This window comes from Metopolophium dirhodum, chromosome 5 (assembly GCF_019925205.1).
Source record: "Metopolophium dirhodum isolate CAU chromosome 5, ASM1992520v1, whole genome shotgun sequence".
In the NCBI taxonomy this organism is placed as follows: domain Eukaryota; kingdom Metazoa; phylum Arthropoda; class Insecta; order Hemiptera; family Aphididae; genus Metopolophium; species Metopolophium dirhodum.
Window position 1 is genome coordinate 27,845,317 of NC_083564.1, and position 11,727 is coordinate 27,857,043.

The following is an 11,727-nucleotide window of genomic DNA, read 5'->3' on the forward strand; positions in this document are numbered from 1 at the left end:
TATTATAATATTTTATGAATTTACTGTATACGTTTATGGCTTTATGTTAACTCTAAAATCCAGTAACCACATTTTTATTTAATAATTCATAAAATACAATATGCTCTTATAAAAATATTCTTGTGCTTCTTATATCTATTCACCCCCTTAATCAATAATTAAATTAATAATTTAAATAATACCTATATCATATTATTATAATTCAAATTCAAAATTATAAACTATTTTGGTTTATTGTCATATCAAATTTCAATGAACAAATTGGTCCTTAACACAGAACTCTTTGATATAAAAAGTTGCATTATATTATATCCGTGGATTCATCATATTGACGCACCTATAGTATAATATCTATCATTTATTTTTTTAATCTATGGCAAATCTCAAAGTCGTTGCAGAAGACACAGTCGATTAAAAGTTCTAAAATTTCAATAAGCAAAGAAGATATGAGCAAAAAACTTACTGCGTTTCGTATAATTTTATTTTTCATAAATCACAATATTCTAAGTTCTGGCTGTATTCTGGAGCGTTTCCTCATGGGCGTCGCAGTTCACACACGTCACGGATTCCGCCGAAGGAGTCGATAATTAAAGTAAGTTTGTTCTTATATTCTTTTGGGGCTTAAATTTACTTTTAAGACTTAAAACAAATATTTAATGTCACGAAAAATGTGCTATGTACTTGGTGTTGTAGGCGCATATTTTAGTTCCGGAGTAGAAATGTATAAAATACGCGAGATATAAACGCCGTCGTCGTTTTTCCAGTCCCTGTTTGTAGAATAATTATAATTAATAGGTGCATACCTATACAGGGTAATTAATATAAATATATAAATATTTTGGTTTAATTTATAGAAATATATGTTATGACTTATAACTGATAATAGTCATAAGACACAATTTTAATTAATAACTGGTAATTTTTTTTCCAAATACAACGTTATAAGTTATAGGTAACTATTAATTTAGTGTCATATACTTAACTTCTATTGTTCACCTAATATCTATATTCTATATCATAGGGATTAGGGATGTATAACCATGTACACATAAAAGTATATTCACGGAATGGTCAACTGCCTATCCTGACGTGTGCGCACTTATGAATAATATACCTACTCATATACTCGTATAGGTATATAAATATACCTATATAAATAGTGTGATACTACATACACGAATGTGTTACCTATTATGTCCCTAAAAGTTCAACAGTTATTATTATATTTATTTATTTTTTAAATATAGGTAGGTACATTACAAGACTCTAATTAAAATCACATTTTTTTAAATGTTTTTGAACACAATGTTTTAAAAATTATTAATTAATATATAATTTATTGGTATAGTACTAAATAAATTAATGAAATAAAACAAACACAACTACTATAATTATTAGTAATAATAATATATCCACGTATAAATTATTAAAATACAAAACGAACAAACGAAAAACGATTCTGAGCAAAGATATCGTTGACTAATAAATAATATTGGGATTAAAGTAATTTATTTTAAATACAATTAAATAAAGGTAATTTTTTTTCTTATATTTCTATTTTTTTACGTACCCATTATGTTCGATACTATAACTTCAGTCTTCAGTTATAGAAAACAACACTTGTCAATATATGGAATTACTGTCGAATTTTTTTATTTTAAAATATTAAATAGCATCTGATCGACTGATGTGCTATAATGAAACTCAAAATATAACGAATACACTACCTATACACTTATCTAAATTCTATTTTATATTCGTTTAAATTGGACTTTTAATTTTTCTGGCAATTTTATTAAGCTTTGTAATATAAGTGCATTAAATCGTATTTTTAAGGCATTTTTCTTATTTTTAATGCATTTAAATCCACGTCCTATTTATAACTTAACGTTATTTTGTATATATCAATCGATTAGTGTACACAATAAAAAATATAATATTATTGATGGGTTAATAGGTTGATAACTATTATGTAGGTAGGTACAGTTTTGTACGTTCAATGTATCGTTCTTAATTCATAAAGTAGCTAAATGAGTCAAATGATTTTGTCAAGGGGTGGGGGATATGGCTGATTTTTTAACATGCACTATTTCAAGGGCTTTTAACCTAAGGGGCGCACCACTCTAAGGAGGAGTGACACAATTTCGTAAGGTGGGGGGGGGACGTGAACATGTTTAAAAAAACACGAATTTATTTAGTTATTTTGTTATTTAGGTAATACATATTAATTAATAGGTATTTCTTAAATTTTTTTATTATCTTTTTTGAAACATTATTTTTAAATATTGGGATCAATAAAACTATTTTTATATAATTACTATTTTATATCAATTAGAATTTGTTTATAAACCAAGTAATAAATAAATGGTTACCAAGTAAAAAAACCGTTATCTATATTATAAATTTGAATTCAATTTACCGCATTTGCGCCTAGTAGAAACAAATAAATGTTTTTTTGAAGATAATGTAAAAATATCCATCATCCATCGGTTAGGACCATATATATATATTCTATGATTGGGACGGTTAGGTTATAATTATAAATAATCTATGGCAAATGACAATCGTTTGAGACGAACAGCGATTCCAATACGTACCCACATATTTCGTTAAGTGCTATTAAGCATATTAAGCTAGGTGCCTATTTTTATAAATGTCATTAATCTCAAAACTTCCAGACTCAACTTTTGGATCGGAGATGTGAAGACGTACGCTGCAATGCTGCATTTTCCTTGGCGGAGATGCACAACTCAGACACTAGGCAATATTATATACTCGAAGGGAACGCGTTTCGCCGGAAGAATAAATAATTACTTACGTAAGTTTTGTCCTTCTACTCTTTTGACGCGGTAGACCTAATGTAAATATTAATTGTCAGACTTATATGCCCGCCAGATGTAGAGTAGTTTCAAAAAATCCAGTTGTTATAGGTGTACAAAAATTAGGATATTATGAAAAATTTAATACTTTAATACTCTATTTACAGCTGTTAATTTATTGTTATAGTAGAATAATTTTTAAAATTTGAAATCAATGATTAGGCAATGCTTTTATAAGTAGGAAGGTAGGTTTTTATACCTACCTAATAAAATAAGAAAATACAAAATGATTAATGTTATTTAATATGATTTGTAACTTGTAAGTACATAGCAGATTATACCTACCACTTGGTGATTTTTGTCTTATACGTTCTTCGTAATTCCATTCCGTCACGATAGTTTTAATTTTCGTTAAATGTATCCACCACTTATATACAGACATAATGCATAACACATAGTTTAACATGTCTTATGTAAAATATAAATTTTCTATGCATATGTGCTACGGGCATTAAGCATTTAGGTTTTAAGAGAACACCGCAAACGCACGTTTTATTTTGGGGGTTTTACAGGATATACCTATAGGACATTTTCTTCAAATTTTCACATTTCACTATTTGATATTGTAATATTATTGGTACCTAGGTATATCACATTCTTTAATTTAAATTCCGATAGTCAAGTATTGGACAAGTACCTACGTAACTTATAATTCGTATCGTAATTTAATTCTAAAGAAATATAATTTCCCCAACAGTGTCTAGGGCCACCGGCAGGATAATGCATTATAGAGTCTCTATACATTTGTGGTCTAGTATATGGTTATAATTGGCATGCGACCAACAACTGGGGGCTTGTTCTGGAAAATTTAAATGATCTAATAAGGTTCATCTCATTATTTGAATTAAACTAATTTTTAAGCGATTGTTGTGAAAATCAATTTTTTAATTTATTTCATTCAACACACTCATCTCAGTTTTCTAGTAAATACCTCTAGATTACTCACGAAATTCATATCGATCATCTCACAGCTTTCATATTCAAAACTATAAAATAATAAAATATGCATTTTGATCTTATTTCAATTTTTTTTATCGATTTCACTTTTCCAGAACAACCCCCTCGTTTTTGAAAACTACAGAGAAATTTTTACTTTTGACCCCTAAAGTACCAACTAGATTCACTTTCCTATCAGAAAAGTTACTGTTGAAGAAAATCCGTTGAGTTATAGTCAGTTTATTTATTTTTATTATTGTTAATTGATCGGGGGATGTATTGCCCGAAACTTTTCAATTATTTGTATTGTAACTATACTGGTATTACACTATTCCGGCTATCAATAAAGTCGTGATAAAAATTAGAAAATTGGTCAGGTATGATATTTTCTTAAGTAATTCTTTTGAGTAGGGGATTCTCTCAATGGTATTTAAATATTTTCACCGATAATCAAGTACGATGACTTATAGGTAACTATAGAGACTGAGTGAATAGGAAGTGTGTGATATGGCGAAGATAAGGAAAGAGGTCAAGGATTTCAGAATGTTTGGTGTATGAAAGGGAAAGATGAAAAAGAAATGTAAGGTTAGGGTAGGTAAGTGGAGTGAGAGTAGCAGATATGAGAATAATTAAGTAAGGTGTTAAGGTACAAAAGAGGATAGAATAAGAAATTAATTAATTAAGGGTAGTGTAGAGTAGTGTACATATTGTAGTGAAAACAAGAGAGAATAGGTTTAGGTGGTTCGGTCACTGTATGATAAGAGATAGTAAGAGTGGTTATAAAAGTTAATTAGGGGAGAAATGATGGACGAGAAGACTGAAGAAGAGATGGATAGACAGAATACCGATCATATGGATGTGTGGAATGAGAGTGGCTGAACCTGTATAGCCGTGAGAGACGGGGGAAGAAAAAGTGTAAAGGTAGAATAGTTATGTTAACAATGCCGAATACGTAGGAAAAGATCTTGAATTGCAAAGGCCCTATTGACTCTTTGGCTTCAACTAACCATAAGTTTACCTAACTAACTTTCTTATGACTCATTAGGACACTTTGATTAAAAAGATCCTGAGTTGCAGGTTGCCGAACTTAAAAGTTTGATTATCAAGTTGATCCTTTGATTGTTGACACCTTAATCCATGCTCAGGAGCAACGTAACGCTTTGAGTATGAAATCAGCGTTTAATTATCAATCCGAGATTGATTATTTAAATATTAGAGCGCTTCAAATTGGACGAATGACTATATTATGTCCTAAGTGCCATGCAAAAAAATGGAAAGATGAAACCCATGGACTTTGCTGCGCTGACGGTAAAGTTGTTTTACACCAATTTGAGGATCTTCCAGACCTAATTAAAAGTTTAATTGATAATTCTCACCCTCTATCAAAACATTTCTTTGATAATTCTAAACGGTATAACACTCTGTTTCAAATGACATCGTTTGGAGCAAACGAAATAAGTGAAGGGAACTTCATGCCCTCTTTTAAAATTCAGGGTCAAGTGCATCATTTAATAGGTAGTTTATTACCCGAAATTGGAAATAATGCTAAATTTTTACAAATATATTTTATGTCAGAGTCGGATCAAATATCTATTCGAACAAATATGATTCCAAATTTAAAAAGAGGTCTCATTGAATCATTGCAAACAGTTTTGCGTGAAAATAATCACCTCATACAGAGCTTTAGATCTAATCTGGAGTCGAGGTCGTTTGATGAGTTGCAAAACTTTAAATTAATTATTCATGCTGACAGAGTTCCTCAAGATGAACACAGAGGTCAATATAATGCACCTACCATCGATGAAGTAGCTGTATTATTAGTTAATGAAGATAAAGGTCCCAGAGATATAGTTCTGCATGGTCGGAGTGGACACTTGAGTCGAGTTTCCGAATTGAATAGATCTTATGATGCACTGCAATATCCATTGATGTATACTAGAGGCGAAGACGGTTATCACATTAATATATTACAGGAAAATAACCAAAATCGAACCAAAACTGTATCCTGCATGCAATTTTATTCTTATAGGTTTATGGTTAGAGAAACAAGTCTAAATCATCTACATTATTACAAAACATTATTCAGCCAATTCGCCGTAGATATGATGGCAAAAATGATTTCTGAAAGACTACACTTTATTCGTAACCATCAAAAACAACTACGTGCGGATGATTATGTTCACCTCCGAGATGCTGTTAACAATGATGCAAATATTAATGCTAATAACGTGGGGCAACAAGTAATTCTTCCCTCCTCTTTTACTGGCTCCCCACGTTACATGCATGAAAAAAATCAGGATGCCATGACTTATGTTCGTAAATTTGGCCGTCCAGATTTATTTATTACTTTTACATGCAACCCGGAATGGCCGGAAATAAAAAATGAATTATTTCAAGACCAAAAGTCGTTTGATAGACACGATATAATCTCTAGAGTTTTTCATCTCAAACTAAAAAAGTTTATGCATGTATTAAAAAATAAATATATTTTCGGAGATGTAAATTGTTATGTTTACAGTGTTGAATGGCAAAAACGAGGTTTGCCACACTGCCACATTATTTTGTGGTTACAAACGAAAATTCAGCCAGATGAAATTGATAAAATTATTTCTGCCGAGATACCAAACAAAGACAGAGATCCTATATTTTATGAAATAGTATGCAAGAATATGATTCATGGCCCATGCGGCGAGTTAAATATTAGATCGCCATGTATGAATAATGGAAAATGTAGTAAGAAATACCCTCACAAATTGGTCAAGGATACTCAAACTGGAGATGATGGTTATCCGACTTACCGACGGAGATCACCAGATGATGGAGGTTATACTGCAATATTAAAAGTTCGTGGTCAAACAGAAATCGTGGTTGACAACCGTTGGGTTGTACCGTATTGTCCATTGCTATCTAGGTGCTTTAATGCGCATATTAACGTAGAATACTGTCATTCGGTTAAAGCGATAAAATACATATGTAAATATATTAATAAAGAATCAGATAGAGCTACTTTTTCTGTTAATCGTAAAAACGATGAGATTACAAATTATTTGAATGGTCGATACATATGTACTTCTGAAGCGTTTTGGAGAATTTTGAATTTTGAAATCCATGATAGAGATCCGACAGTTCAGCACTTGGCTGTTCATCTAGAAAATGGACTGCGTGTTTTCTTTAATGCTAATAATCTTCATCAAGTTATTGAAAATCCAAGAAAAACGACACTAACTGCATTTTTTGAACTGTGTTCACATGATGATTTTGCGAAAACACTGTTCTATCATGAAGTTCCTTCTTATTACACCTGGGATAATAGCAGAGGCTGGTTAAAGAGAAGACGGGGAAAAGATGTTCCAGGTTGGCCAGGAATAAAAATGGACACTGCCATTGGTAGAATTTACACGATTCACCCAAATCAAAGTGAGTGCTTCCATTTAAGATTGTTACTAAATTATGTACAAGGTCCTACTTCATTTGAAAGCTTGAAGGCCTTTGATGGAGTCATTCACGCGACTTTTAAAGCTACCTGTTTTGCTCTTGGGCTTTTAGAAAATGACGAGCAATGGAAAAATACTCTAGCGGAGGCAACTCTTTCAGAAAGTCCTTCAAAATTAAGAGAATTATTCGCAATAATCATAGTTTTCTGCCAACCGTCTGAACCTCAATCTTTGTGGGAACAGTTCAGAAATGATTTTTGTGAAGATATTCTTCATACAGAGCGCACTCGATTAAATGACTTGCAATTTACTTTTTCTGATGAAATATTTAATAGAGGTTTGATTGAAATAGAAGATAAAGTTGTTTGTCTGTCTGAAAAATATTTAACTGAATTTGGAATGAACTCACCTGTTCGAAATGAAAATGCATCTGATCCTTTTGAATTCTCAATTTTGCGTTCTTACGATAATAACCGATTACAAGAATTTGTAGAAATCAATTTACCAAAATTAGTAAATGATCAAAAATATGCAGAAAGCGTAATGAATCATCAAGGAAGAGTTTTTTTTTTAGATGCTCCGGGTGGTACAGGAAAAACATTCCTAATTAATTTGTTGTTGGCTCAAATTAGATCCTCAGGTAAAGTTGCATTAGCAGTAGCTTCATCTGGTATAGCAGCAACTCTCCTTAGTGGCGGCAGAACTGCTCACTCGACTTTCAAGTTACCGTTAAATGTATTATTTGATACAGAATACGTTTGTCCGATTCGTAAAAATGGCCCTCTTGGAAAAATTCTTCAAGAAACCTCATTCGTTGTGTGGGATGAGTGTACAATGAGTCGCAGATCACATATCGAAGCAACTGATCGAACATTAAAAGATCTTAGGTATAATAATAAGTTTATGGGTGGCATAGCATTTGTTTTCGCTGGTGATTTCCGTCAAACCTTACCAGTAATCCCTAAAGGTACTTGAGCTGATGTCGTTAATGCTTGCTTAAAATCTTCCCCTATATGGAACTACGTAGAAAAACTTTATTTGCGAACAAACATGAGAGTTTATTTATGCGGAGGGGACGATATTTTTCCAGCACAGTTGTTGAAAATTGGAAATTTAACTTTAGAAAATGAAAATGGTTACATTTCTGTCAATCACACGATTGGACGGGTGGTCAATAACGTGGAAGAGTTGATTTCTACAGTTTATCCTGACATTTTTATTCTGTCCAATAAATCTTATCAGTGGTTATGTGAAAGAGCTATTATCTCTCCAAGAAATGTAACAGCAGAAGAAATTAATGATATCATCCTTCTAAAATTCGATGGACACTCACGTGAATATCTATCTATTGATACAGTTACATCAACAGATGATGCTATTCATTATCCACAAGAATTTCTCAATTCTCTTTCTCCTTCGGGATTTCCTCCTCATAAACTAAAATTAAAAATTGGTGCTCCAATTACATTATTACGTAATCTTCAACCACCGAACTTATGTAACGGTACAAGATTACAAATAAAATCGTTGCGAAATAATATTATAGAAGCCGTAATTCTTACAGGGCCAGCGAAAGGAGAAATTGCATTTATTCCAAGAATTCCCATGATTCCCTCTGACTTGCCGTTTTCTTTCAAACGGCTTCAATTCCCGGTTAAAGTTTCTTTTGCCATTACCATAAACAAAGCACAAGGTCAAACATTCAAGTACGTTGGCGTAGATCTTCGTACAGAGTGCTTTTCACATGGGCAATTATACGTGGCATTTTCTCGAACTGGAGACCCGAATCATCTTATGATTTTAATTTCAACAGGAAATATAACAAAAAACATCATATACTCAGAAGTCTTATAAAATTCTTATTTTAATTCTTTTTTTTTCTTCATCAACTTCAATCAAATTCTTTATCAACCATAAATTATTTCTTTTTTATCTGTATTTATTTTTATCATTTATAACGCTAGAAAAATTTCAATCCGTTTTCATTAACCGTTTTTTATATTTACTTGCCGATCACATTAAACAATAATATTTGAATAAAAAATTCTACAAATCATGGTCCGAAGGCAAAATAAACAACCAATCACGGGCGAAGCTGTGACGGGTCGGCTAGTCTACCATTATAAAATATGACTGATAGAAACGTTCAATTATATATTTTATACAATATGATTTTTTTGATATAATATTCGATTAAATGTCGTTGTCGTAGAATTTAAAGCGGGCCGCCGGTTGCCGACCACTGGTATAGTGTGTACTGAAAGAATTCAGATTTGTTTGTTTAATTAATATAGTATTAAAACAATTTTGTTAATTTAACACAAGAAATCGATAATATTTTTAATATTTTTTAAAAAAATCAACTTAAATTATAAACTTGCTGTTTATTTTATTATGATTGCTTCTAACAGTAATTCAAGAGAGATAATGTGTTTATTGATGCAAATGTATGTTTTCTTGCCAATTATAAAAATATTGAGTGCTGAGTGGGTATAATATTACATATAAACAATAATGTTTATTTTAGTAACAGTAAAAAACTGTATGAGGGATACATTTTCAATTCAGAATTAAATTAAAAGTGTAAAATTAAATGTTATACCAAAAATACGTATTATAAGATGTAACAACTAATAGTTATTAGGTTAAGTTGCGTTCGGTTGTATACGACTTAAGCAATTATTATATTAATTTATAACTTTTTTTTTTTAAGTTAGTATTGATAACTTGTGGTTATAATTTATAAGCGGTAGTTATGTTTTTAGATATTTTAAATTAAGATTTTTGTATTTGTATTTTAGAAACGCTGGTATTTAATTTTTAAATAACCTAGGAATATTTAAAACATAATATTATATTATTCATATTATTATAATACAATATTTAAATATAATATATTATGAACCTACTGCCCTACTATTTCTAGACGTTTACATGGCAATAGTAAAATTCTATTAAACCTATTAGGTTCGTAAACAACATTTATTAATATGACAAATATTTAAAATTTCAAAAAAGGGGGACCCTCGTGTTAATACCCCTCACTTTGTTTTTTGGATAGCGCTGGGAGTTTTTGTGCACAAACGTCGGGACCTGGTGCACATTTCTGCACAAACGATGCACAAACGTTTGGCACATTCAAAAATCCAAATATTCAATGTGGGGGGGGGGGGGGGCTACCGTTTCAATGGCCCCCCCATTTTGTTTTAGGGATAGAGCTTTAATTGGCATAAGCTGTGAAAAAATATTTGTTGAATTTGTTGCTGAAAAACTGTTAATGGAATTGTGATGTCCTATAGTACGTACATTTATTGATCATAGTAAGATTAATTTTAATATTTAATTAAATATGTAAATTATAGTTTTACAGATCGTCAAATCCGTTCCCATTTATGGAACTTACTTCTCAACAAGGAAACACAAACTTCTTTGAAAGAAGACTAAGCGAACACCAATTACATTCAGTTGCACTCTGAATCATGTTTGTACGAACACATGTACAATAAGCAAATAGGACAATTACGGAAAATATTTACAAAATGATTTAGTATGAGGAGGGAGGAGAACCCTCGTGCGTCATCGGGGTCAGGGGCTTAGTAAATCCCTGCACCAACGTCTTTTTAACCGACGGGTGGGGTTATTAGATGGGTTTGCTTCGCCTTAATTGGTTATAAGACAATGTTAATTTAAGGACGAATATCCTAATTGCAAATGCTTATAAAAAATTAATGTGATTTTCCAGTAAACTTTATCTACATTTAATGATAAAACCATAACATGTCATAATTTATAGCCGAGGGGTACCTACTGCCACCCAATTAATGGTGAGGCTGTTGCCTCGTGAAATATCCTATCACGCCGTGGTACTGGACTAACCTAACCGTATGGCGTATAATTTGTAACCATGCAGGTAAATAAAGGCTATATACTTAAAATGCCTAATAGGCATTTATACAGTGACCTACCCAATGACGAGGTACAATCAACACCTATTGTACAACAAATAGTGGTTACCTACATTTTTTATATTAGTAATAAGGTATATAGTGTGTATTAATTTTTGCCAAAAATAAATCCCATATATTAAAGTGATTAAACAGTAACTACTACTAAGTAAGTTAATTCAAATAGTATTTCTTATAAAATTACTAGCTGTTATTAGCTTATCATAAGTCAATACCGATGGAGAGTAAAATGGTAAGTAGCTACACTCCGCTCGCCAAGAGAATGTGGTTAGATACTTCACGTCTTCACTCATATGACAGTTGCTAAGGATCGAGGATTTGAGTTTTTTGCGGCTGGATTCGGCGTGTTTTGGTGTGTGCGCAACTACATTCTTTCGACGAACTGAGTGGTGAAGAGCTAAAATGTAATTGAGGACAATATTATTGAACACGGCAGTTGTGTACCTATTTTGCATATACTATACGCCGGACAACACTTTTATGTTTTTTCGCGAAGTATTTAAAACAATAATA

At 31.6% G+C, this 11,727-nt stretch overlaps 1 protein-coding gene across 1 annotated transcript; it reads left to right on the forward strand.

Annotated features, from left to right (window-relative positions):
* Positions 1-4,981: 4,981 nt before the first annotated feature.
* On the forward strand, positions 4,982-10,725 carry LOC132945683 (uncharacterized). The gene is made up of 5 exons (XM_061015447.1): positions 4,982-6,222; positions 6,334-7,787; positions 7,890-8,216; positions 8,277-8,955; positions 10,620-10,725. The coding sequence occupies exons 1-5, from the start codon at positions 4,982-4,984 to the stop codon at positions 10,723-10,725; spliced, it is 3,807 nt and encodes a 1,268-aa protein (XP_060871430.1).
* The last annotated feature ends 1,002 nt before the right edge of the window (positions 10,726-11,727 follow it).

Coding starts and splice junctions, on each gene's coding strand:
- LOC132945683 (XM_061015447.1), top strand. CDS start 4,982: ATGAAATCAGCGTTTAATTATCAATCCGAGATTGATTATTTAAATATT. Junction 7,788..7,889: donor TGATCAAAAATATGCAGAAA/GCGTAATGAATC, acceptor TTAGATCCTCAG/GTAAAGTTGCATTAGCAGTA. Junction 8,956..10,619: donor GCACAAGGTCAAACATTCAA/GTACGTTGGCGT, acceptor ATAGTTTTACAG/ATCGTCAAATCCGTTCCCAT.